This window comes from Scatophagus argus, chromosome 19 (genome assembly GCF_020382885.2).
Source record: "Scatophagus argus isolate fScaArg1 chromosome 19, fScaArg1.pri, whole genome shotgun sequence".
NCBI lineage: Eukaryota > Metazoa > Chordata > Actinopteri > Scatophagidae > Scatophagus > Scatophagus argus.
In genome coordinates, this window is record NC_058511.1 from 7,094,797 (window position 1) to 7,122,064 (window position 27,268).

The window sequence follows — 27,268 nt, forward strand, 5'->3', positions numbered from 1 at the left end:
CATGTGTCATTCACTGCCTGTCTTCTGCTTTTAATGCAGTGTCTATGTTTTATAAGAGGGAGAATTTCCATGTAAAATTCACACTGAAAGCCTTCAAATAAGACATCATGGCAGCAATTGAGTCATTAGGGCCACTCTTTGGAATGATGTAAGTCATGCTGCTTTTGTTTTTCCGCTTTCACCCCGAATCCTTAACGCCGATGTATCGAGACAAATCCTACAGGCAGGATTTTAAATGAATGAAAAATGAATTATTCATTTTCAGGGTAACAGCGTTTATTGGAATTTGTCAACAATGGCAAGTAAACACTGCATTTCTGTTCCATTCACATTCTGTCTTTATCATGATGTATCTACTTTGTGTAATGAAGTAAGGCCAAGAAAAACCAAGACTCAGCAATTCAATAAAACTATTCTTTTACAGAATACGCATATATTGTATAATGTGCTGCTGACTTATATCCATAAAAATAAACAATCCTATACTATGAGCTACACTTTCTGTGTTACAATACACAGACAGACCTCATAAACCTATGTACAAATGTTCACACACATGCCCAACACCTCACAAACACAAATCCATGTGTCACTGCATCTGACAGAGTAAAATGTCCATGTTTTTGTCACGATGATTATAAAATAAGGCAGCTTTAATCACCAAGTGTTGAGCTGAGGTTTTCAGATGAAGTCTCACTCTAATGTGAATACTGCTGATTTTCCTCTTGTTAAAATGACAAAGACAGTCCCAGTTCTCATGACGACAGCCAGCTTCTGTGAATGTTTCGGTCCATGATTAGCATTTTTTTCTCCCAGTCTACTTCTCAGAAAAAAAACAACAACAACAACATAACAGATGTAGACACTGCATCCAGTCTGTAGCCATTAATCCACAAAGATGAGAATACACATCTTTGATCTGCCAGGGTTAACTGTGAAAAGAGAGAGAGAAAGAAAATGATGTAAAAACCTGAGATGGTACCAACAGAATGGCTGGACTTCAAAGGCACACCCACACACAATCCACACATATTACACAAGGAAGCTTTCCAGTAACCACACAATTCATGAGTGAAATGCATAAAAAGCAGACAGATATGGGACTAATCTTGGTCTGCATGTCTGTAAGAAGTAAATATATTGAGCACATTTTGGGAAATGTGCTTGTTTGCTTTCTAGACTCGATTCTCACAGGAAATATGAAATATTGAGCAACAGGCAGCAGAGCTTAGACTAACTCAGCATAAAAATGCAAATAAAAAATAGTACTGGACCATTTCTTGGCTGGAGATTTTGTTAGCTTCGGAGAAAGCCAGGCTAACTGTTTTCCACTGCTTCTACTCTTCATGCTAAGCTAAGATAGGCTTTATAGCTGTGTAGTTACCGGAAATTTTTTACTTCTTACGAACATGCAGACCAAGATAATTCCCAAATCTGCCTATCTATTATTGTACCAACAATGTTTTCCACTCAACTGTAAATTTTCAAAATCACACAAAAACATGCTTCTGGCCCCATTAAGGCCTCCTACTAACTGCAAACGCACATGCAGAGGTCCAGTTACCCTCTGTCCCCCTCCCTTTCACTTCCTTCAGAAGAACATATCATCATCATTATCGACATCATCCAACGACCAAGTCCAGTCTTTCAGGCCAAACTCAAGCAATCTGAAACATTAAGTATGAGGTTCACTGAGGGGTCAAAAGACTTCAGCGCTTCATAAACAGCCGGGGTAACATATGCCAAGTTCACCTGAGGGGCAGTACAGAGCTGAGAGTGACTTGAGCACTGTTTGTTATGATGAGGGGGCGGTTAATGGACACAGCAGCACAGCATCATGGAGGGCAGGCAGGTGCAAAAAGCACTGCTACTTACAGTCTCCCAGCATGAGAGACGTTAGAGTGGTGGGATCAGAGGTCAAAGGTCAGTGGAGGATGATACGGAGCATGGGGCCAGTGCTGAGGGATGAGAGCCGGTTAAGGTTGTGGCTGAGAGAGCAAACTTTGACAAGTGAGCACTTTAATCAATCAAAGAAAACAAGACAGATACAGCTAAGTGACTCCCATTTTCTACTCAGTTAGCTGGCTAATGACACTGCATTAATGCTGCGTACAGTGTTATGCACATGCAAATGAATCAGGAATCCTGTTTGAAGCGCGGCATCCTGTGTCAGCCACAGCTTAATTCCACTCTCAACTGCACATCACTGAGAGACAGGCGCAACAAATTAATGAGGCTTGTTGTACCGATAAGAGTTTCTGAAACCAAATTTTACTGCAAAATAGATTAAAAGCCAAGATTAAAAGATTTTCACACAGATATTTTTGTCCATGTTCACCTGAAAGTTAGGTTTCCTACTGCAAAAAGGATCACACTGATCACTCACCGATCACAACAATTTGCAAAAATTGACTTTCTCTTGTAACACCAACTCAAAAAAGCCCCAACAGGGAAGAGAAATTGGGTGAAAACACAAATGAGCTGCTCCTCAGCACCACAGTCATACATATACATCTCTAAAATTAACAATTGTGGTTAAAATGGCATTTTTAAGGCAACAGTCTAACCTAAATTTAAACCCAATCAACCCAGATTGTTGACTTTTTGCATCTGACAAAAACAAAGTTTTTGTTTGGAGTGCAGGTGGCTTTTTTCTTGATGTTGCTCTCGCCTTTTTTGCCAACATAACTTATTTAATATTGGTTTTAATAATAAAATACATAATAAACTATTTTCTGTATCCAGCAAAAATTTCCTCACCTAGGCTTCCCCGATGGGTGCTGCTGCTTGCTGGACTGGATCTTGATAGCTCCGCGATGTGCTGACATATGAGGCGAACCCCTGGGTGAAGGTCGAGGAGAGACTCGTGGGGAGGAACGTGACGTTGCTTCAGGAGAGGTGTTTTGTGCTGTAGCAGGAGGACTCATTGTCGGGTGTTTCCTCGGGATCCGTTTGAGGAGGTGACTGACCCAGCGCTGCTGCTCCTCCTGAGAGCTGGTCAACAGAAGCAGCTCTTTGGCAGTGGACATGTCATAGTTCACTGTTGAGAAAAGATTATTTACTACAGATTAGACGCAAAGATTAAATTACCAATTCATTATTTGATCAAAGGACAATTTAGTGGCAAAAATGTATTGAGTGATGTTAAGTAATTTTTCAAATTCAGCCCCAAGCTTCTGAAATGTGGGAACTTTCTGCTTCTCTCCGTTTTCTATCACCATTTGAGCTTCAAAACAAGCAATTACAAAACATCACCCTGGGTTCTGGAAAATTGTGACATGTATTTTTTTTCATTATTTCTTGAAAGCTAATGGATCAGAAAATTAGATAGATAGATTAACTGATAGTCCAAGTAATCACCACTTCCATGTCTTTATATGAATCCAATGTAATATATTTTCAAGGCAAATGGCAGCTGCCAAAACAAGCACTATGGTGTTTGTGTATTTATTCTGTAATTTTACTATATTTTATATTTTGACAACTTCATAGCTCATTACAGTTGGATTATGTGCTAACTGGGTAGGTGCATCCAGATATATAAACTTCATCATAATGCTGGACAAACATTTGTTTCAATATAAATGAAGCTTTATGTTAATTCATGACTGAGCATACTGACCCTTGCAGGGCACAATAACTTCCTCCTTTTTGTCCAGGTGGTCTTTGTGGCACTTGGTGTGGCATCGGCGGCACTCGAGGGCCGGCGGAGGCTTGAACACGTTCCACAGGGGCCGAGTGCAGGCCTCGCAGCTGGTGGGGAAGTGGTAGAGCGTGAGGATGAACTCGTGGCCCTTGTGGCTGATGTAGGAGGGACGATCACCGTACGATGTGGGCTCCATTACAACCTCCGGTTCTCGTTTACTCTCGCCTTCGTTGGCGTACAGGATCTGGGAAAAGAAAGGAAAGGAAGTGGAATTTTACTGAGAAAGATGGCTGAATTGGAAAAAGAGACAGAAACAGAAGGTCCTTGCACATTACCTGGAATATCCTTGGAATTTCTTTGGGATCTGCACGGTACACATCAGTATGAGTGACAGGTCGAACATGAAACAGCTTACTGTAGGAGGAAGACAGGGAAAGGTAAAGTGTATATCGAGGGTAATTACGGCTTTGGGTATAACGAGATTGTACTTTTCTTTATTTAAAATAGAACGCAACTCCTATATTCTATAAACACATTTTACTACTAGTATTAATTCTTGGTATTATATTTTCAAACCCAGCTCTGTATGACTCACTCGATGTCCAGGGTCATGAAGGGGTTAGCCTGCTCTCGGTCTAGCTCGCTGTTGTAAAACAGGATCTTTTTACTGCTCACAACGATATACTGTAAAGGAAAGGGAAACAAGGGCCAGGAGGTTGGAGGGTGGAACGATTCAACAGATTACTAATAAAACAAATCTGCAGATATGAGAAATAACTGTTAGGTGCATTACTTTTTTGTCCCAGCCAAACCGCTTTGTGTTCTTGGTGGGAAGTGAAATCCAGCCCTCCAGCCTGGAGTCTTCAGAGAAAAAAAACAAAACAAAACAGGAAGATGTTAACACAAAGAGGAGGCCAGCCTTTAATCATGTGAACCACTTAAAAGAACACCTTGATATTTTGAAACTTCGGTGACATTTTCCTTAAATACACTCTAATCACTTAGACAGGGAATGATTTCTCACTCAAACCAAAGGGCAAGTGGAAGGAAGCATTGCTGCTGGATTTCAACAATGGACTTTTTAGTGGGAACTTTAAGGACTGTAAAGAATCTCCAGCACAAAATAAGGCAAGCATCTGGTTAGGAAGACGGAAATAACAAGGGAAGCTTTTTACTTTTAGCTTAGGAAAGACTCATCACCCTTAATGTTTTACCATATTTTTTGCAGCGGAGTAAATGTGAACAAAGCAGGCCAGCAGCAAACTGTGAGTATTCATGTGCCCAGTGAAAATTAAAAAGGATTGAAGCACAGCAGAGACAGTCAACAGAAGAGAAGGATTAGCTGAAACTTTGCAGTTTGAACCGGGGTTTCTCAATTTAATTAACTTAAAAGAAAAATTTCAACAATTTTAAAACAGAAAATGTTTTGATAGATAAATTGTATATTCATTATTAGGTCAGTTGCAGTTTTCATTTGCCATGCAGGGTCACCTGCAGATTCAGCCTCAGGGGGCTGTTCATAGGTGAGGGCCAGGGGACGGTGGCCCTGACCCACCCGCCTGTCATATTCTTCTTCTTCTTCTTCTTCTTCTTCATCCTCAGAGTCAGAGTCAAAGAGAGTGTGCGCCGAGTGAAGGTTGGGTCGGGTGTCGATGCGGACAGATTTGTGTGTGCGCTGGTAGGTGAAGGACATTGATTCTGAGGTGTGGGAGTGAGTAATGCGAACTGCACCGTGTCCCCAAGAGAGAAGTTGAGGTGAAATGAGGGGGGAAAGGAAGAAGCATAATAAGGGGAAAGGTCAGAAACAATTGGTCTGGAAGACAAAGAGACTTGCGTTGAAAACAAAGGAAACGGCAAAAACTGAGGAAGAGAGACTGCAGACAGAGGAATGCAGGAAGTACATGCAGAAGTGTTTGCTTTCTGGCTTTGACCATTTTGAATGTACTTGTAGGAGAATGAGAGGAAGTCTCCTCTGTATACCTGGGTATCCTTCACCCACGTCCAGGTCGTTGCCACTGCTGATGCTGGTGGAGTCCAGAGAGTGAATGCTGAGGGAGGTGAGTTGGCAACGAAGCTGCTCGATGTCGCTGTCTTTACTGTCCAACGCCATCTGAAGCTCCAGACGTACCTGGTTTTCTTCTGCTATCAGCTGAATAACAGAAATGAACAGGTTGTTTAACTGTAGTTCGAATGCAGATGTTTTATTGGTTACTGTGGTAGCAGAAAATAGTTTGGGCATACTAACCGCCTGCATCTCTGTCATCTCTTTCTGGTATTTGATGATGGTGCTGTTGAGTTTCTCCTTCTCCGCTCTCAGCTCCAGCTGCAGCTTCCTGTTCTCCTTCTCCTTCCTGTGCACCTCAGTGTCGATGCTTCGGTGGCCTCCTCGCCCCGTCTCCCTCCTGTTCATCACCTCCGCCAGCTTGTTGACGGCCTGAGAGCACAAACACAGCAACACAGTCTTCCTAAGATCGATTTCAGATGAATCTGAAATCATAAAACATGCTGGGAAGCCCGCAGGAATATCAACGCTGCTGCAAAATAAATTTTTAAACCTGTTTCAGATTTCAGTGATGCCCAGAGTTCAACTAAAGCCTGCAGCTGAACATTATTCTTAACAACAAATGATGTGACATAACAGAAAATATAGAAAATAATCCAGGCTTTCCAGACCTGTGTAGGCGCCCAGACACACACCTGAATTTTTAGTGTTCTTTCATTCTGCAGCTGCTTTTCAAAGGACACTTTGAGTGAGTTCATCTGCTTCTCCGCCTCCTTGGCTTTCTGTAACTCTGTAGAAATAGCAAAGAATATTAATTCAGGGCTCATATAGACTTGTACTTAACATAAGTTTTACAAAAGTAAATTTGTACACTCTTCAGACACTTTGTTCCCTGACAGGGGATTTTTACAGCCTTCTCCTCTCAAATCATCTCAATATGTGAGACAGCTTTTCAACACGTTTTTCAGGACTGAAGGAAATGTCCTTCCTGTGGAAGTCTGTTCTTCCTTTACATGGTGCTCATTAACTCATAATGACACTCACGTTGCTGCATTTCTTTCAGCTGGTTGTTGAGTTCCTCTTTCTCACTGGCCAGGTTGGCCACATCCACCGTTAGAGTGCGGTTGGACTCCTCCAGCTGTAGGGGTGTCGAGGTAGAGGTGAGTCTCATCCATACATGCTAGCAGGCAAACTTGATTTATTGCAGCAGATTTGGAAACAGATGTAAGTCATGTTTGAGGCCATGCTGTATAATGGAAAGGACTGAGATTTACTTTGGTCATTGTCAGCGCAGGTCCTCCCTTTCACTCCAACTATTTAATCAGCATCAGTTTGATAAATGGGTTAGGAACAAAAGTCAACTGAGCCATTGTTAATGATTTAATTAAAAGGTACCCTGTGGAGTTTCTGGCCACTAGTAGAGCCAATAAGCCATTTTTTTGAGTGCTTCCCAAATTTATATCTTTCTCTGTTCCTGATGCCAGTTTTGGGCTGTTTCACTGTTTGACAGCTGGAGGCGCTAAGTTGCCAGCCAAAGTGGCAATGTGTCAATAAAAGGCAGGAAAGAAGATGGCAGAAGTTAATGTTTCACATGTTTTATGAAGAAATAAATGCATTTGTTCAAGGACACACACATTGCATTTTAATGAGTAGAGCTGAATGTTAACAAGAAAAAGTTCTTGTCCTTTTAAGTAGCTGGCCGGACAGAAAATGTTGTCAAACCTGAGACTAGAATTTTTGGATGAAGTCCTACTGCATTTGTTAAAGGAATGCAAATAAACAAAAGCGTCCTTGATAACAATCAACTAAAAATGATCTCACCGAGCTGATGGTGGCCTCCTTATCGCTGAGCTCCTGCTTGTGTCTTGCCATCATGTCTTTGATCTCCAACTCCTTCATGATTTTCTCCTTCTCCAGATCGGAGTACTGCTCCTCAGCAATAGAGCGAGCCAGCTGCTCAGAGTCCGCCTTGGTCAAACTGGCCTCCAGCTGGGCTGTTAGGGATTCCCTGTGGAGAGAGAAGGGAAGCTGTTATTAATGTATTATTAAAACGCCGGATAGATTTTTGAACCACAAAAAAATCCCTGTTTTATTATGCCAGACTGCCTAAGGTGTGGACATACATTAATATTTGAATGATGAATATTTGTCTGTGCAGGTTTTCAAAGCTAGAGAGTTATGCTGGATCATAGTTAAATTACATGTCCTCAGTAATCCATAGTGCATCTGGGAACACTGCTAATCGGGTTAAACTTCACTCATTCAGTTAAAGGTCCAGTCCTCTATTTTGGCTGTGAGATGAATTCACAGGAGGCAAATAACACTGATCTAAAAAGTCAGTTCCAGTTTTTAAAAAATACAGATAAATGAAGTTGTTGTGCTGTGGATGCTCACTGACATTTAACTGTAAAACCTCAATATATATGTTTTTGGTATTTTTGCTTCATATTTATGTATAACACATGGTTTGTGTTTCATAATTTAAACTTCTTTTAAATTTCATTTAATTTACTTATCTTATTTTGTTTTTTTCCTGTGTTTTCTGTCTATGCTGTTTAAAATCTAAATCGTTAGGATGTTTTCATGCATCAGTGTTTTGTTACCTCTCCTCCTCATATTCTGCCAGTCGCTGCTCTGCATCTTTACAAAGTTTACTCCTCTCATCACACTCGTCCTTCAGCTCACGGATCTGCGTCTTGTAAAGGGTCTTCCAGGAGGACAATGGGATATGAATTTAATTTCACATCACAGATCTGGGATCAAAGCAGTAAAACAAACTCCTTCTGTGCTTATATCTTCCCATTCATGCCCCACCTTGTAGATCTATCTGTATTTGTTGCTAATCCTACAGTATCATGTTAGTTATGCTGAGTTTTACTGTCAGCTCTGTTTGTAGACAAGGTGCACCAAAGAAAGGAAATTGTTAGTTAGAAATACCGTGAAATACTGCTCTGCCTCCAGCTGGTCCCGCAGTTCCTTCAGCTGGCCACCTGCCTCCTGTTTCTCCCTGGAAAGTGACCAACAATCTGTCAATCGTTGCTCCTGGCCAACTACCCACAGAGCCAAAACACTTTTCTCAAATCACAGCTGATGAATGAGATCCACCACAATAATTTTCCAAGACTATTACAACAAGCCCAGCTGCACTGTGTGTTTTTGTTCAATATACATTGTGCTCATTATGTGTGTCGTTATGTGTGTTTGACCTGCGTAGCTCCTGGTTCTGTTTCTCCAAGGCCTGCTTCATGTCCAGCAGGTGATTGAGCTCCTGTTTGAGCTGCTTCTCTGATGAGCGGAGCACAGAAACCTGCTGCTTCTGCATCTTCAGATCACTCTGGCTTAGACTCCGCTTGTGGACCTCCTGCTCCAGACGCAAGCTCAGGTTCTTTACCTGCACAAACACACATGCACACACAAGCATTTTCAGTGGTGGGACTACAGGACTACAGAAGCTACAGAATAAAGGGTCAGGGCTACAACTAATGATCACTTTCATTAAGGTTTATTCCTTGGTCTAAAAATGGGAAAAAGGGGCCTATAACAAGGTCCCAGAACCCAAGGTTTCATCTTCCCATTGTTTAAAAAACGGGACTGATACAAGAAAATGTGTTAAATAAAAGCTAAAAAATAATGACAAACTGACTGAAGAATGACTTTTAACAGTTAACTAAACTAAATTATTATTAAACAGTGTTAATGCTTATGCAATAATGCTTATTCCAGCATCACCTCTTCAGAGAGTTTCTCCTTTTGTGCCTGCAGCTCGTCCAGTTTGTGCCGCGCCTGCTTGTAGTCACAGTCCAGCATGGAGTGGTCCTTCTCTAATTGCAGCAGCTTTCCCTCCACCTGCAGCTTCAAGCTGTGCTCCTCCTGCAGGGTGCACTCTATCTCTGGACCAACGAAAACAACCAGGAAAGCCATCAGACGGGTATTCAAAGCTGGAACCAATTGTTCACAGTATTGACAAAACAATTTTTGCCTTTGGTTGAACCTGCTTAGAGAACCAGATAAATGGCCAATTGTCCCTGAAGGACACGGCAAAGTATCGGAAAGCCAGACTGTTATGATTTTCCGTCAGATTGCTTGACACAAACCATTACTTGCAAATGCAGTGTGAGCAATTTCTACTCAATCAATCAGCCCTTGATCTTTTCATTTCTTCATCTTCAGCCTTCTTGAAGTACTGAAGCTGACTTCACTGCTATACTTGTGCTAAGCAAATTACAGGTGAAACCAATGACCATACGCTGATTTTTGCATCCATCTTGCAATCTTGCATGTTTCACACTTTTCCCTTCCTCTTGCTCACCTTTTAATGCCTCAGACTTTGCCTCCTCAATGGACTGGTAGATCTTGTTTTTATCTGCAAGCTTGGCTTTGGTGGCCTTGTGTTCTGCCTCCTCCTGCTCCAGACTCTGCTGGAGCGACCTCAGTTTGAACGTCAACTCAATCTCTTGGTTGCTCTTCTCCTACAGAATCAAACGGGATTTTAGGTTTCATTTTTCTTTGTCTTTTTTTTTTTTTAACGGAATTAACTTATGGCACAGGAACAGCCCAAAGTAAATTTTCAAAATCCTGGACAACAATGTCAATGATATGACCAACCAACCTTTTCGAGGTCATTGAGCTTCTCCTGCAGCTGCTTCTTTTCAGTCTGGACCTTGGAGAGAGATGACTTCACCTCTTTCACATCTTCTTCCAAGCCAGAGATGCGACCTGAAATGGAATATTGGAAGAAGGGAATTGAAAGAAATTATACAAAGCATACAGGACCACTTTCAGTGGAATGGATGCAAAACTACAAGAAAATAAACCTGAACTCATTTTCAAACAGTAATAATCCTAGGTGAGACATTACATAATGCTCCTGCACATGTTCAACCTCCAACATACAAAAAAAAACCCCAAACAAAACAGCGTGTATTTTCCCTTTAATAAACTCCACCCACACGGGGAGTTTTACTAAGGCAAACAGGCAACGCTGTTGTTTCTAAGTGTCCCCTCTGACCTCAGTGACTGGCCTCTCTGCATGGACTGAGCATGTTTAAGTTTCCAAACAGCGTCTCACAAGAGGTGCTGGCTTTGGTCCGGCTTTGGATTTCATAGCTTCTTGCTTCACTCTCAGCCTTTCAAACAGATGTTTCCACCTATGATCTTATATTTCCCAAGGCCTGGTCCAAAAACACGATTCACATCCAATACCCTGTCCAGCCTTCGGCTTTATATTGTGTGACACCTTTTTCCTGCTACTGAGAAGTTTACTGCAGTAGCTTTGAATGGGCCCATGATGATCACAGCTTCATTACCTGCAGTTATGGCAGTGAATTAACCTTTTTGTCTGCTAGATTTGCTAACCTTATAACAGTTTCATAGACACATTAAAGTCTGGAATACGAGAAGCTTGTAAATAATGGCTGGCTGGTTGTTAATGTGGTGATTACTGTAGTAAAATCTAATAACCACATCTTAACAGCATTTTTCATCTGCTTATTGTTAATTTCCCTCCACTGTGTGCAGGAGATTTTTTGCTGAACAGCAGCCACTGTAGTCACAGCTATGGCATAATAGTGCATGAATTATGTTGTCATGTCCAACAATGTATCTGTAATGTTTGTGAACATTTGGAACCATAAACACCTGGTCAGATCAGACCAAAGTAGAGCAAAGCTGTAGCAACAAAACCTCTGACTGTTATGAATCAACAACAGCTCATAAATTCACCTTTTACTTTGCAAGACGAAGAATGAGGTATTTGTTCTTTCACAAAGACTCATTTTGAACTATCTGGAACTAGTTATTGAATGCATTTCAATACGTATTAAAGTATCACAGCTTCATCTCACCCTGCAGGTCAGCAATAGTTTCTGTCCTGAGGTTATGGTCTCTTCTCTCCTCCTCCAGCTCAGCCTGCAGCCCCATCAGCTGCTTCTCCAGCTCCATCTTTCCGTTTTCCAGCTGGCTGCACTTTTCCTGCATCTCCCTGAGGCTGACCTCCAGGCTCTGAGCCTGTTTCTGCACCTCTGCCTGACTCTTCTTCAGCCGTGCTGCTGCCTCCTGCTCAGCCTGAAGCACAGCGTTGGCCTCTTCGAGCTGCAGAGGAGAAATGGACAGGATGAAACTTTTCACTGCAGGATAAACTAGGTCAGTGCAGCAGCAGTGTTGTTGTTGGATGAACTTTAAAAAAAAAAAAAAAACTCCTCACTTGTCTCTGCAGCTGGATGTTCTTTTCATTGGAGATGTGTGAACTCTGGTTCCTCTTCCGAAGATCCTCTAGCTGGTCCCGCAAGGTGTTCACTTATGAAGACAAAAATATAAAGTTAATGCAGAATTTGATATTTCATTCGGTGGATCCTGGAAATACCACGGTCCACGTATGTGTGTGTGGTGTGTGTGTGGGTAGGGTGATTGATATGTCCATAACCACAGGTAGAAGGAGAAAATTTCTGAGCTTTCATTCCAACCTTTTGAGTGACTGTGCCGAAAATTTCAAGTTTTGGGTAATTGCTGGCTACATTTGCCTTTGTGCAGTCATTCACTACCTCGGTCTCAATAACTTATCGCCCAGCTCCACAAGAACATATACTACCTTTAATACTATTGTATTCCCTAAAATGAAGGCTAAATAGGTATCTCAGTGGTCACTATTTTGACCGTGATGATGATGTTATCTCTGTTGTGGACCACTTTCAGGAGGTCCAAGATGCCAAAGAAGAACAAAGAAGAGATCTGTAAGTTCCATGGACGCTGGAATAAGTGTGTAAATGTAGGAGGGGATTATTCTGAGAAGTGCTAGATATTTTAAAGAAGTCAGCTTTAAAAACCTAGCATTTTTTCTGTGTTGGGCTATGAACTTATCATCCCTCATAGTCTGTAATATAAACAGTGGGATGTGGAGCTCCAGTGTATTCTTGTGGTTTATTAGATATGTTTTAATGAGTCTAACAGTGGGACTGATGTATTAGAAATGTATTTTGGAGGTGTTCCAGGACTTTGAAGCCAATATTTGGACAAGATGTTTCCCTGCTGCTCACATTCATTCTCCAGGCTGCGCTTTCTGTCGGTTTCGATCTCCACCTTGCGCAGGTTCTCTGCGCTCTGGTGCTGCAGCAGAGCTCGCTCTCTTTCCAGCTGCCTCAGCGAGGCCTCGACTTTATGCCTGCTGCTCATCTAATCAGAGAGGAAATCACAAGCAATGTGAGTGTAATGATCACTTAGTGAATTTATTGGTATTTAACTGAAGTGGCATCCATCTGTCCTTACCTCCTTATCTAATTCTTTTACCAGCTTGTCTAAGCGGTTGGTGGCATTTCTGTAGATGAAGAACAGTTGTATTAACTCAAGAGGCGCTTTCATTTATAGGTCTAGTTTTCCAAAATTTCCAAAATCAAATATGACTGATGAAGTACTAATGACATACACTGCACAAACACCAGATCATTGTCTCTTCCTTTACTTCAAAACATTTCCAGAAATTGTTAATTCCTGATTTTATATGATAAAAGTTATGACCATTCAACCAAAAGATTTGGTAATTTAGAAGGAAAGAAAAGTAACCAAAAATTTTTGTTCAGTCCTACTTGCACTTCTGCTCCAGCTCATCTTTGGCCTGCATCTCATGATCGAGCTGCTCCTCCAGTTGGTGAAGCTTTTTCTGCAGCTGCTCGGATGACCAGACAAGAAAACTACTGTTATTTAATGGCCATTTTCATCTTTTGTTAAATGTTTTTCAGTTTTCTTCTTGTACCATACTATGAAGACCACACACATAAAAACACATACCTCTTTATTATTATTAGAACAATGCTCCTTATCCTCAGAGTTTTCCTTACTGTCCCCTGAATCCTCCTCAGTGTAGTTGTTAGTTACCTTTAGCAACCTGAGGGAGGAAGCAGGAGTGTCATGAAATCAAATCCAGTGCCAGTTGGGTTGCCAATGGGATGCTGAATGCTCATCAAGATACACCTCAAATGTGTTGCATTAATATTAATTTTTAAAAAATTGCTTATTCTTCAGACCTAATGCATGGAGCATAAAACCTGAAAACCATGCAAAGTGGAAAAAGTAATAAGGTCTTAAGATCTTTCTTACATCTGGATGGGTTTACCTTTGGAGAAACCCAAAGGATGCCTCCAACCCACACTGTCTATTGCCAACTGTTAACCATGAATGGTGGGCAGCTACAGTATCTCTGGAAATCATTACACGACTCTGCCACATGGCTGCATACTGACAGAGGAATCTGAAGCTATTTTACAGTCGTTTTAGGACCATTTGTGAGCTTAAGCGCAAAGAAAAAAAACATCCTAAAATCCTGCTCCAAAGGCAAAATGTTCTCTGCAGTCACATTTTTCATTACCTGCTCAATATTCATGTTTTCTCAGCAATTTTTACCACCACTTGTATTCACTCATGTGCTTGGTTGATAGCAGTTTAAATGGCGTTATTTTGACCTTGACTTTTGTTTAGGGTAATGTAACAGGGAAAGTAGATAGAAGGAGTTGAGCCTTCAGCTTCATAACAATACATCTAGTAAAAAAGTAAAAAAAATAACTTGAGGTTACAACTTTTAATGAGTAAAGCACTATCAGATTGTGAATCCAACACACAGGTGTTGTTTTTTACTACTTCTCCCACCAAATGGAGACATGGGCTTCAAAAACTAGATTTCAGCTTAAGCAAAGAGAGCATTTAAAAGGGGCTGTCAGAACAAGGCAGCAGTGTGGAGCTCAAACAGGCCTACAGTGTCTGACTGGTGTAGGACTGTATTAAAGGTATGGGTGTGAAGCTGTCTCTTTCTGCCTCTTGCATTTTAGGCACGGAGCTGTCCTTAAACCTGTTTCCTGAGTCTAGGGGCCCTTGTAAAATCTGACATACACAAGAGATACATTTTGTTCAACATAAAATGCAGGTATCGAAAACAAAATAACAAAACAAAAGTATACGGTCAGCAAACACTAATCATTTCAATGCATACCAACAAAGATTAATTAAAACACTCAAAGAAAATGACAGAATAAAACACTCACTGGTCCTCTTTGAAGTAAGTGAAGCCGACAAACGGTAGCTGGTTGCCCACAAAGGCTCTGGGTGGAGGAAAGGTCTCAACAGCTCCTTTATCATCTTCTATGTCGTCAAAGTTACTGGTGTCTATGTCACTGTTCAGCTCTGGCACAACTGGAGCCACAGCTGAAAGACAGACAGAGAGAGAGAGAGAGAGTCATGGAGGAGATGCAAACCACAAGGGGCTGAGAAACGAGAGGGGATCAAAAGATTGAAACCTGGTGCGGCAGGTATTTAAATTTAAAGTACATCTTCAAGAGACTTGCAACATTTTTCCAGGAGTAAAATCTATGCCAGCTTTGCGGAGTAAGCTGTCTGCAGGCTGGCGTGAGGTCGACACCACTCCTTTCCCGTATAGTGCTAGCTTTGTACCCCACACACAGTGCCTTTCACCAGCAAAGGCGAAAAGCCTAAAAGCCTGCTCTCTCCTCGCAGCAGCAGTCATGCTTAAAATGGTTGCACAAAAGGCATACAAAAATGTGTCAACGTGCCAGTCAGATAAAACTAAGCAAATCCTTTAACCTATAAATAGTTCCTAATTGAGAAAAAATAAAGCAGGCATTATGGACTGAGTTCCTCAGACCAGTGAAATTCCGGCTCTGAGCAAAGAGCTCATTACTGTTAGCTCAAGACACAACCCTCATCGTGACAAATGTGACTCAAAGACGGTGGAGAAAATACAGGGAGAGATCAAGCACATGACTGAAACAAATGAGGGGAAAAAAAAGCCAAAATGTGGTGAGACAGAAAGAGACACGGGCCGCTCCGTGGAGGCCCTTGTGGCACGACTTCCCAGAATGCTCTCTGATAGCGGGCGGCTAATGACAGGCAGCCGTGGCCACAGTGAGAGTGAGAGAGCGGGAGCAACCCTCCAAACTGGGGCGCCCCTCTCATTAGGCCGGTCCACACATGCCGCACAGCCTGCCCCGCCCGCCGCTACGGGGGTGCTGCCTCCCGTCCAGTTCATCCATTCATCTACCCATCCATGCTGCTGGCCTCTTTCCTCTGAACCATCCCAATGCTTAATAACCTTGATTAAAAGTGAAGACAACCAGGAGAATCGTCAGTGGAGCCCAAACTTGGAAAATCTCCCGAGCCATGGCCACACACATCCTTACAAAGGCACACAGGGCTGGGAGGTACATGCAGCTCTGCGGGACGCCACAATGGGATCAGGGTCATGTTTTGAGTGTGTGTGTGTGTGTGTGAGAGAGAGAGAGAGGGTGAGTGTGTGTGTGACAGGACATGCATGTGTAAACACAGCAATGGCACAGTAGTGGTTTTGTGTTTCAGACGGGCAGGCAGTCTGAAGCTCAGTCAGAAGTTCTGTCTGTTGTCTTAATCAGAGCCAGGTGAAGCAGAGAGACGGAGAGGCAAGTCGGTGGAGCCTGCATGTAACTCTATACAGACACAGAGGTCCTGTTCATATTCCTAATACATCCCTTTCCCTATTTCCTTCCTTCCAGGGAGATGCTTAATCTGATGCAAATGTATATGGGGAGATCAAACCATGCCTCTTCACTTAAGCTTAACAACAGGCACAGCAATATGTAAGACATTTTTTTTAACCATTCAGAATTTGACCCAGACCAGTTAATGAGTATATCTTCCTTGTTGTTGTTTCTGCAACATCTTTCTTTGTTTTTTTAATACTCCTACAGGTCATTCATTCTAAAAAGATATGTATATTCAGTAATTTTTAATTCTTTAGTATCTCTGTATATGTCAAACGGTTAATGTAAATGAAATCATAAGGAAAAATGTAAATGGAATCTCAATTAAAATGGAAATTTCTCATTATTTGGACTGTCAATTTTGTGGCTACACAGCATTTAACACAACCTGTTCCTCTTGGTGGAGACTGTCATTGCTGGTACTGCTTGTATGTGTGATGCAGGGCCATAATGTCTGCTCCTAACTTGCATGTTTAAGAGGCATTAAAATATAAACTGTTCACCTACCAGCGTTAACACAACACTGTATTATTCTATGTAATATATAAAATCTGTTGTAGTAAAACTCACAGTGTTTAATATTTGCTCAGCTCTCTTTTAGTCATAACTGTTTTGTTTCTGAAGGTTTTGTGCATCATGTGCACTGTTGTTCTGCACAGCATCCAGAGATACAATGCAAGATACGAGTGGGGAGCATATGGAGAGCATGTGTATCATGTATCATCATGCATGCTTATTGGCTCAGGAGATGGAAATAAACCATGAACTAAGGCTGAAAAGAAGCAGGCCAGAAGAGGAATGCACTGGAGATGATAAGAAGTACAAGCAAAAAAAGAATGGCAATGAGAGGCAGAAACAGAACACGCTTTGCCAGAGATGAAAAAGGGAAAACTTGCATCGGTGCATTGTTGGGATTTTACAAAAAAGATTCAAACACATGCACACACTTACTCTCTCGGATGTTGTCAAAGGTCCACTGCTTGTTCTTGAAGAAAGGATGGGATTTGATCTCATCCACTCCGGTGCGGCCCAGGCGAACCTCCCTGCACACAGCCACAGGACCAAGATTGTGAGCACAGCCTCCTCAGCCTGAACACAAAACACACCCCCTCTCGTTCCGTCCAGCCACCATCGTCATCCTAAACACACAGGCTAGTGGAGTGACCACTGGGCTCTGACCACACTGACCAGCATGGAGAACCGCATGACCACTGATGGACACTGGAACCTCCTCTAACCGAACAGATAATATAGATCCATGAGGAGAAAGGGAGGGACGACAGCAGGATCAGGCTACTGGAGGCAACATCAACAACTCAAACACAACTGTTAGAGCTGCTGCTGCCTTCCCTCTCTTTAAAACACTACAAACACACACACACACACTTTCTCTCTCTTTCACATCCCCCTCTCCTCCCTCCTTTACCACTGGGTACAGGGTTGGAGGGGTGCGGCAGTTTAGGCTTGCCACGTGTGGGACATTCCAGACCCAGCCAGGAGGAAGAGAGGGCAGGGGCGGGGAGGAAGAAAGTTTTTAAGTGAAGAGTTTTTAAGCCCCTGTGAAAAAGGAAAAAAGAATCTGACATGCAACCTAGCAAGGCATACAACGAGCCGTGTTTCAATGCCCGGAAAAAAAGAACGCAAAGGAGAAAGTTACAGCAGAAAGGGGAGGATGGAGGAATGGAAACAGGCATCAAGAAAAGGCAGAAGAAGAAAATCATAAATGGAGAGTGATGAAAAATACATGGAAAAGGTGGAAAGAGGTAAAAAAAAGAAGAAAAAAGGATAGGATGGTGGCTCTTACAGGAATGATTCAGCAAGAAGGGGAGACAGTGACGGAGCATGTGTGGTGAATGAATGTACTGGTCTGTGTTCAAGGTCTGTGAGTGCATGTGTGTGCGTGCGTGTGTGTGGGTGTGTGTGGGCATGCGGCTGGGCGGCCATACACATGAGATATTCTGTCTGTGGTGGGAGAATAGCAAGTGAGAAAGTAAATAAACTGAGTGAGGAAAAATGAAAGGCTGCTCTGTACTGAAGCAGAAAGAGTCTGTGTTTGAGCCCTCTCAGGGGGCGGGGCTACTAATGTAAACAGGAAGTGATTTCTTCTAGGGGAATTGGCCACTAACCAAGTACATGACCCACACCCACACATTTGTGTAACTTTTATAATAAAATACATTATAATATGATATGCTATTACACATATACAATTTGCACTATTTGTTAATCTAAGCTAATCCAAAGCAGAATATTATATTTATTAAAGGGTCTTTTATATTTTTTTTGTCAAAAAATATCATGAAATGACCAAAACCAACAATGAACTGATCCTTCTAACAAGTAATGTCTGTGTAACCAAAGTCTAATATGAGTTATTCCGCCGTCCAAAGAAGTATGAGCCACATTGATGCACTGGCTGACATGTTCGTTCATTACACACTGGACACCAGCCAGAAAGCTCAAAGTTCAGTTAAAACGTGAGGGCTTTCTGTTCTGTAAACTAGAGTAGAAAAGGAAAATGTAAGCATTTATGCAACTGTCTGCAAACGGCACACACAAATATTCTGAATTCTCGTCATAGCACGAAGCACAAGTGTTAGTTTTTATGATTTCCATGTGCGGACCTGTCAGTAAGGAAGGCACAGATGAGATCTTTGGCATCCTGAGACATCTCTACATCATCTGGGAAGATGAGCGAGTTCTTGTGGTTCATGATCTTCCCATAAGTTCCAACTAAGGACTCTGCATAAAAGGGAGTTTCACCTGCAAAAAAAATAAATAAATAAAAAATTGGATTTTAGTTTCCAAACAGCACAAAGACGAACATGATGTGTCTATTAAGCCTAGGTTGTTGATGGTTATACCTGTGACTCCATGATTGACACTCAAAGTGCCACACTTTTAAATGACAGAAGCGCTACATCATGTCCTGTTGATGTGTTAGCCCATAGGCCACTTACCAACCAGCAGCTCGTAGATAAACACTCCTACAGACCACCAGTCACACTCCCGGCCGTAGTAACCATCACCACCCTGAGACTGGAGCACCTCGGGGGAGATGTAGTCCGGTGTGCCTACAGCTGTGTCACAGTGCACCATACCTGTCTGCAAACAGGAAAACACATTACATAAAATACATAGAAAGGTTTATTATGGTGTGAAAACAAAAACAGAATACTAGTGACAGAAAAAGGTTGGTAGAGTTAGTGGAGAAAGCAATTATTTTCACCTGTAGTTTTCTTTTTGCATGACCCCAAATATTATAAAGCAGCTCAACGTAAAGCAAAATGTAAAGAATGTATAAAAAATCTTTAAAACATGCTGGTATGCTCTTTTATTGTAACCTAATGTATTTGCAGTTTTCTTGTGTAAAATAATTCCCAAACTAAACACTTTTACAACATTCCAGATATTCTGAGACGACTTCTAAAAGAAGCAGATGACGTCAATAATTCTGGCACGGACAGTCATTTTAGGGCAGAGTCCAGTCGCTGCTAGACTGTTTTGAACATGTTTATATGACTCATTCTGTCTACTAGAAAATTTTCAGAGAGCTCAGAAGTGTGGAACCGCTTGTTAACCAGCTATTTAGAAATTGCTGTGGTAAAAAACAAAAAAGGTGGAAGAAAAACACTTCCTGACCCGCACCAGAGGCGGGACCTCTGTTGTGCCCTCCAGTGATGGTTTAGCACAATAACTTCTGAGGTCTTTCAAAACAACCTGACGTAAGAGTGCTACATTGAGCTTCACTTCACCACCTCAACACTTGGTGGTGCACTTGTGCACGGAGAAAAGGGCCTCCAGTCTTAAGCTGGAAATGTCAATTCAGTCTCCATTCAACTGATTCGGGTGGTGTATGCTCTTCAAAATTAAAGGGTGCAAGACATTCCTCAGCCCTTAATCTGATCTCCTGTCCAAAGACACAATTATAAACTTACCGAGTCCATCTTCATGCATGTGCCGAAATCGGCCAGTTTGAGGTGCCCGTGTTGGTCCAGCAGCATGTTGTCAGGTTTAATGTCACGATGGATGAAGCCCATGGAGTGGATGGCGTCCAGCGCCAACACCACCTCGGCCGTGTAGAAGCGCGCCCACTTCTCAGGTATGTCGTAGTTCATGGTGAGTGTAACCAGGTCCCCTCCAGCCATGAACTCCATCACCATGTAGAGGTAGCGGTCATCTTGGAAAGCACAGCACAGCTAGGACAAGACAACAGTCTTAGTCGCCAAAAGCTCCATGCAGCAAGGTGAGCCATTATTCCACCGCAGACCTGACTATCAGGTGTGGGTATGTTATCTCTGGATGATCTGTGTTTAGCATACAACAACAGACCTCACAGATTATTATTTCCCACATCATGACGCCAAGCTATCACCCCACCACACACTAAGCAGAGCTCGGGAAAAAAAAGATTTCGGTTCACTGTATATATTGTGGGATTAAATTATTACCTGGGCAGTGTTGTGGGGAGCTGGGAGTTACATATAATTAGACCAGTAGGTAAGCTACATTTTGCAGTAGCTTGCTGGTAGTTGAACTAATGCACATTTGAATAGTGATTCATGTAGTGACATTACATGCCATGTTTTTTTTTTATTTCAATTTAAAATAATGCTAATCAACATACACAATATACAGCTACTGAATAAAAGATTTTATATACATATCCCTAATATTAAGTATACAGAGAAACTTAAAGTCTTTTGACAATCCACAATTCAGCTGTCTAAAGGGTTAAACATTTTTATCAAACTTTTGTGCTATTTATAGATTTAGTGAAATATAATAAGAAAATGAAAGAATTCCTAACATATTTCAAGCAGATGGATTATACTTATTATTTTGATATTTGGTACACTTAACATGATAAAAAAAAATTATGATCATCTAAAACCTATTCCTATTAGTTTGTGGAGTGGAAGGAGGTCGAGCACATATTTTTTATGTTTGAAATGTTCAATCCTTCCACTGTGTGGCATGTCGTGTCTGAAACCCGTATGTGTGCACACCTGCACCACCCACGGACTGCTGGAAAAGGCCATGATGTGCCTCTCCTCCCAGAAGAAAGCAGAGTCTGACCGCTTGATCATCTCAAATTTGTTGAGCTTCTTCATGGCATAAACCTTCTGAGAGGCCTTGTGGCGGACCTACAGCAGAGGAGGGCAGAAAAATAAAAAAGAGAGAGAGGAGATGTTGGCGTGGTAACTGTGATAACTGTACAAGGACAATAAGAGCGAGATGGTAAGAATGTCACAGTGACAAAGATAACATGAGAATCTCAGAGGGAAGCAGAGAGGGGAACCCATAATTATAGGCACACCCACAGAAAGACATGCTGACACAAGATTTCAAGCACAAACACACAAAGTACCCCCTCCTCCTGCTCCTCCACACCAGACATCACACTCCTCTCCTACACGCTGAGCCTGTCCAGGCTTGTTTCTACCACAAGACAATCAGCAGAGACCAGATTAAAGCTTCCTCAAGAGACAAACATCTGGAAAAACTGGGAGGTGGAAAGGAATTACTTCTTGCCCTAATTACTTTTCAAAAGTCATTTAAGTTGGTCATGATGAGGAGAAAGATGCCAATTATATTTGAAATACCAAAAAAGAAGTTGCAGATGTTGCATGCTGAAGATATTTTGGTAGATTCACAGATTGTTGCTCCCTCTAGTGGCGCACATTTCTGCTCTCCAGGTGCAAATTCGCTGAATTTCAGTCTTCCTTTATCAGATTGTTTCAGGCAACAATCTCATTTATTCATCAGCTCTGTTTGCAAAGAAAAACGGCTCACCAGCTGCACTTCTCCGTAGGCTCCTCTCCCGATCAGCTTCACTTTCTCGAAGTCGTCAAGCTTCACTTGCAGCTCCCGCAGCTGACTCACAGCCTTTTCATCTGCAGGACGGGTACATACGTACATGCCGGTCAAACATTTAAGGTTCCAAGGAACTAGTCAGCAGTAAACTGCTGGAACAGAGAAAGTCAGTGAGAGTTTAATAAAAGTTACACCAGTGCAGCTGCTATTTAGCAAAGCCACGGTGGTTTTTCGGATGGGAAAGACAAATTAGGTATTCATATTTAAAAGACTTCCTTCTGTCTATATTTTGTCTCATGTTCTTTCTCTCTCTCATATTTCAATCTTTGTCAGTCTAAACAAAGATAAAGTGAAAAGATCTGACTAAAAATGCTTCTATAAAGCAGAAAGGCTGCACAGAACTGACACATATCAGCCTTTTAGTGGTGTTATGGCTGTAAAATTTGTCATGGCCAAATAGCAGCTGATTCGAACACCAAAATGTCACTGGTTATAAGACCTCGGAGGTGTTCATTTAATCTTATCTCGTTTTGCAAAAATAACAACCACTGTGCGCTTTCTCTCTCTAGTATATTTGTATTTAACAACTTTATGGGCATTTTTCAAGCTAATCACAAGAATCTCAACGAACAGCAAACACAGCTTTCAGCTCTTACATCGGTTAAGAAACGCCTCTATGTTTTTGTTTTTCCGCAGGGCAGGATAGTTCAGGTCATGAGCCAATGCGTTCATCGAATCCTGGAAAGACAGAAAACACAAAATCATCCTCGAAAGCAAACAAATACACAGAAGCAAAGTATGGATAGTCAAGTAAAAGAAATATCTAACTTCTAAGTTTACCCCTTGTGTAATAAAAACTTTACTCAATACTAACTGTGCCTCTAACCACCACCACTGGAAAAAATAAATATACAAAAATCTTCCAACTCTGGAATTATTATAGATGAGCCTGACTGAAATTTTAATTGAGAAAATGAGTTGAGAAACAGGGAAGGGAAGGACGGAAGGAACACTTTCTCTCTCTTGTTAATCTGTCAGGACAAGTCTTGTTAGTTGGGAAACCCTGACCTTCTGCCTGCTGATAAAAAAGAACAAAAACTGAATGAGTGGAGGAAACAACCAAGGAAGGGTGGAAGGAATTACATTTTGAGAGCCATTAAGGGTAGGGAAAATGAGACTTCTGTTGTGCAACGCAACAATGACATGAGAACAATGGAGGTCGGATGTAAAGACAGAACAGGTTTTTTATTTTTTAAAAAAGGCAATAATCTGCCACATGAGGCCGTTACAGCCTTCTGCCCAAACGCACAGATGATCACCAGCCAAACAAACGCAAACCCCTCCCTGTGGCTTAACACGGGGGGCCAGTGGCAGCATCAGACTAAAGGCCGGGGCCTCAGCAGTGTCATCAGTGCTTAAATCAGCGGTGTTGAGTTTCAAATGGAAACCAAAATGTCTCCCTGATCACACATGAGGACGGCAGGGCAGTTGGGCAGGTGGGCGGTTGGGTAAGGGTGTAGTATGACTCTCCCTAAAAACAAGGGTGAAGTGGAGTCATCCAGTGTGTGTGTGTGTCCAGTCTTTAGTGTCTATCAGACTGTTTGTTCGGAGACATGTGAGTGGGTGGGCAGGGGCTTGTGGAACAATTCTGCACCTTTAAATAGCAGCGGTGTGGAGAGATCTCCCCTGCTGCAGACGGGTGGAAATAGACCTGAAGGCTCAGAAGTTATTGTGGGACAAACAGCTTATGGGTCTGGATTCAGACTGAGCACCCGAAGATCTGTGATCGTTTTACACTGTGTGTGTGTGTGTGTGTGTCTGCGTTTTGTAACAGCCATGGCTACTGCAGTAGACAGGGAACTCTGTTTCCAACAAACTGTGAGATGTGTTAACATCTGAGTCATATGGAAATACAATCTAATTTTAGTGCATTCAAATTAAGCATTTGGATAAAAAGAGAGAAGGAGTTTGTGCGTGTAGTTATTGTAGTACTAGTACTTGTAGTAGTAGTAGTAGTGGTAGGAGGAGGAGGAGTAGTTGCAGCAGTTGCTATATCCTGTCTTGTGCCCTGCATCTGGGGTCAGTTTTAAGTATAAACATAAATTACAAAGTTAACTGACAAAAATTAAATGTGTAATAAACAGCGAATGACTACTGGAGCTTCCTTTCATGGAGGAGTTGAGGCAGTACAGACAGTGCAAGTTATCAAAGGGCATAAGGTTTAAGTCTCTCGCCTCCTGATTGAGCCAAACGGAGCTGAAGACACTCAGTTTGAAGCTCGTCCGATCGTCATTCCTGGAATCTGGACAAATCTGAACATGATTCTGTAGTTCACGCTGGGTTGCGTGTCCTCACCGCATCAAACACACACACACACACACCTCCCACCTACTCGTGCTGCTAGCTGATACTGCCTGAGCACATTCAGCAACAACTGAGAGGCTCTCAGAATACATCAAAATATAATAATAATAATTAATAATGCCATAATTAACCTACAATACCCTTTGTTATGTACTGTGTACAGTGTTTTCCCCACATATAAGATCATTTCACAAACGTTTCAAATAGTTGGTACTTGGTGATTAGTATTCATCACGTCAGTTTTAGTCATCGCGGCTTAAAACTGATTGTTCTTGTTGTCATCCCTGGTTGGCAGAACACCAATCGTTATTATTTTTTCATAATTAGATTTAGAATTTAAGTCTATAAAAGAAAAAAAAGAGAGCCAAAAGCCTACACTGATGTCTTAAAATGAACAGCAAATCAAGTTGCATTTGAGAAGATAGATGTCAAAGATAATCCAGATGATTGTCAGAACCCAACGTTTCCCAACAGGACGTCGCAAACAGATGATTAATGTTATTCACGTCACTCGTCAGTGGTGTTAATGTTGTGGCTTGTTGGTGTATGTCCTGATTAACTTGTCACGACACCACAAGAGGTAAGCATAAAATCACCAATCCAGGTAATTTATGGGTCAGCAGACATATTGACACATATTCAGTGACTACCATGTTTGGTGCGAACACAACAACGACACAGCAATGATATGATGACATCCACTGTGAAGAAATAAGGTTAGTACAAAAATTAAAAAAAAGCAACATCTCCATTGACTCAGACCCAAATCCTTTGTTCCACAGGTTAAAAAAACACCTCAAAAAACATCTTTGTCCCAGCACAACAAAAATGACTGTGGACAAACAGGAAATAGTGATTTGAGGTCACAGCAGGTTAATGCCATCACAATTCCAGGAAGTGACTTCAACTTCCTGTGTGGCAGTTCCCTGCATTAGGCAGCACTGTCACCATTGTTGCCTCCAATACAGAGCAGTTTGGAACCAGACACTGCTGACTGTGATGATAAGACTGATATAATGACTGGTGAGGTTTGGGTGGACAGTCCGTGTGTCTCATTCTATCACTGTAAGACACACGCTGGGTTTGCTCTTGTAAGGCTAAGAGCCGTGGCTTTACACCGGATTTAATTCTGACTCCCCGGCACTGAGAATAGACATCATTCCCTCCTCCAGTACTGCAGACTGAAGGGTCGTTTTTGTGTGGACATCCTGTGCATACAGCATCAGATCTCCTTTAACCGTCTCATCTGTTTATCAGGTTGCCATATTGGCCCCCAATAATGATCCCTACGCAAGACAGACTGGATTCTTCTTTGCCTCAAATGTAATCAAAATGACCTCAATCAGATATTTTTTTTTCCCCTGATGAGTAAAAGCATGTAGAAAATCATGTTCATCCAGTCCTAACATTTCCTCCTGTATCTCTGAAAGGCATTCCCACATTTAGAATGTATTTTAAAATGGCTGTGCATTGGCAAACAGAGGTGTTGTCAGAAGGTTGGGGCAGGGGACCTTAGCAGTGGTATTAGCTTAGCAGAGTTGGGTTGAGGACACACCTGAGTACAGGTCAGTTGGAGGCCACGCTGACAGTGATGAGCGGGAAGATGGAAGATTTTTGGGGATGGCAGTGACTGGTTCTTCTGTCTAAATCCTCTCCGTTTGGGTTAAATGTATGATTTTTGAATTTTTTTTTTTTTAACTCGATTTCCTATCATATATTCCCACCATAACTGCTAAAAGATAAACAGGAACAGTGTGCTCAACAAAGGAAATCTACAGGGAGTTGGGTTTCCCTGAGGCCAAATTAATGATGAACATCTTGAGCTCTTCACATGATCTTAGTTATTCCGTTATGAAGAGCAATGCCCAAGTATTCACTCATACAATAATTGCAACAATAGACTCTTTTTCATTTTTCTGTTTTGTAATTCTCTGAAACAGCAGACACGCTCCAGGTGATCCGCGGCTGTGGCAGAATAAACAGAGAGCTGCTCAGTGCGTCACTCATTGTCTCTTGTATGACACCTACCTGAATCAGAGCCCTGAGGTAAACGCATGCAACTCACCAGTAATGTTTCCAAGTTTAGTGCCGACTGTGGGTTCCTCATCAGGGACTCCAACTTCTTCAACCGGCTTTCCAGCCTGCTCTCCGCTCCGAGCATGTTCACAGCGCAGTGTGTCCAGGTCAAATGACATGAAACAGCAAAAATACAAAACAAAAAACAAACAAAAAAAAACACCTGTAGATCTGCTTTGTTTTTGTCTCGGTGCGCAGCCGGGCGGGAGGCGCACTCCGCTTGGCTCAGCTCCTCATGCCAGCTCCTCTCTACACTGCGGCTGAAGTAGTCAGGTTAATTATTTATCCGCTGCCAAAAGACGCCGCGTCACGTTTTGTTTTCGTTAATGTATCACCAGAAAGCGAAACCCGAGCGGACTTTATGAGATCTGAGTGAGAGCGCGCTTCGTTTCACAGGTGAGCCCCCCCCCTCTTCTCTCAGGTAGCTATAACAAATCTGCTCTGACCACAACGTGTCCAACCTCAGGCACAGACCACTGCCAAGTTACACAGAGTGAAACAGCGTGACTTCCGGCTGGACCTATCAAACTAAAACTCAGACCTTTTTTTTTTTTGTTAACTAAAAACATATCAAAGGAAATGCTGTAGCCTATGATGTTATTGATAGAAAAGTTAGTCAAATAAACAAACAAATAAGTAAGTAAATAAAATAGATCTTTAAGACACAATTGCCATTTTGATAACATGATTTGAAGTTAAATGAAAAGTTAAGGCAAGACCCTGCATCCGGTTTTGTACTACCTGATTGTATATCACTTGACAATTATGAATCTTATATCTATTGCCTTTCCTGTGTAGTGATAAGAGTTTTGAGGACTCTTGCCCTGCAGTTTTAGTCTCTATCTGTTA

The 27,268-nt window shown here is 41.9% G+C and overlaps 1 protein-coding gene across 4 annotated transcripts; it reads right to left on the bottom strand.

Moving 5' to 3' along the window:
• Positions 1 to 251: 251 nt before the first annotated feature.
• Positions 252 to 26,906, bottom strand: LOC124050532 (rho-associated protein kinase 2-like). Of its 4 annotated transcripts, none has more exons than XM_046373192.1 (32): positions 26,409 to 26,896; positions 22,636 to 22,717; positions 21,959 to 22,059; positions 21,172 to 21,309; positions 20,101 to 20,361; positions 19,123 to 19,267; positions 18,787 to 18,925; positions 17,114 to 17,205; positions 14,675 to 14,834; positions 13,428 to 13,524; positions 13,226 to 13,305; positions 12,909 to 12,957; positions 12,680 to 12,815; positions 11,851 to 11,942; positions 11,492 to 11,738; positions 10,258 to 10,364; positions 9,958 to 10,117; positions 9,378 to 9,538; positions 8,855 to 9,039; positions 8,586 to 8,655; positions 8,252 to 8,355; positions 7,470 to 7,656; positions 6,693 to 6,786; positions 6,344 to 6,438; positions 5,892 to 6,080; positions 5,627 to 5,795; positions 4,440 to 4,507; positions 4,242 to 4,330; positions 3,982 to 4,060; positions 3,623 to 3,890; positions 2,761 to 3,040; positions 252 to 932 (listed from the first exon to the last, which is right to left on the bottom strand). In XM_046373192.1, exons 1-32 carry the CDS (start codon positions 26,502 to 26,504, stop codon positions 929 to 931), a joined length of 4,224 nt encoding a protein of 1,407 aa, XP_046229148.1. In that variant the 5' UTR covers positions 26,505 to 26,896; the 3' UTR covers positions 252 to 928. The 4 variants fall into 4 exon arrangements, with proteins under 4 accessions (XP_046229148.1, XP_046229146.1, XP_046229147.1 ...); XM_046373190.1 differs by lacking the exon at positions 252 to 932 and adding an exon at positions 948 to 1,667 and having other exon boundaries at positions 26,409 to 26,897; XM_046373191.1 differs by lacking the exon at positions 252 to 932 and adding an exon at positions 1,691 to 1,958 and having other exon boundaries at positions 26,409 to 26,897.
• Between the last annotated feature and the right edge of the window lie 362 nt (positions 26,907 to 27,268).

What these genes read in the sequence shown, in the direction of transcription:
- LOC124050532 (XM_046373190.1), bottom strand. Translation starts at nt 26,504, where the DNA reads ATGCTCGGAGCGGAGAGCAGGCTGGAAAGCCGGTTGAAGAAGTTGGAG. An exon ending in TGTGCCTTCCTTACTGACAG is followed by an intron (nt 17,206 to 18,786) that starts GTCCGCACATGG and finishes GGCTGTGTGCAG; the next exon opens with GGAGGTTCGCCTGGGCCGCA. An exon ending in TTCATGACCCTGGACATCGA is followed by an intron (nt 4,061 to 4,241) that starts GTGAGTCATACA and finishes TTCCTCCTACAG; the next exon opens with TAAGCTGTTTCATGTTCGAC.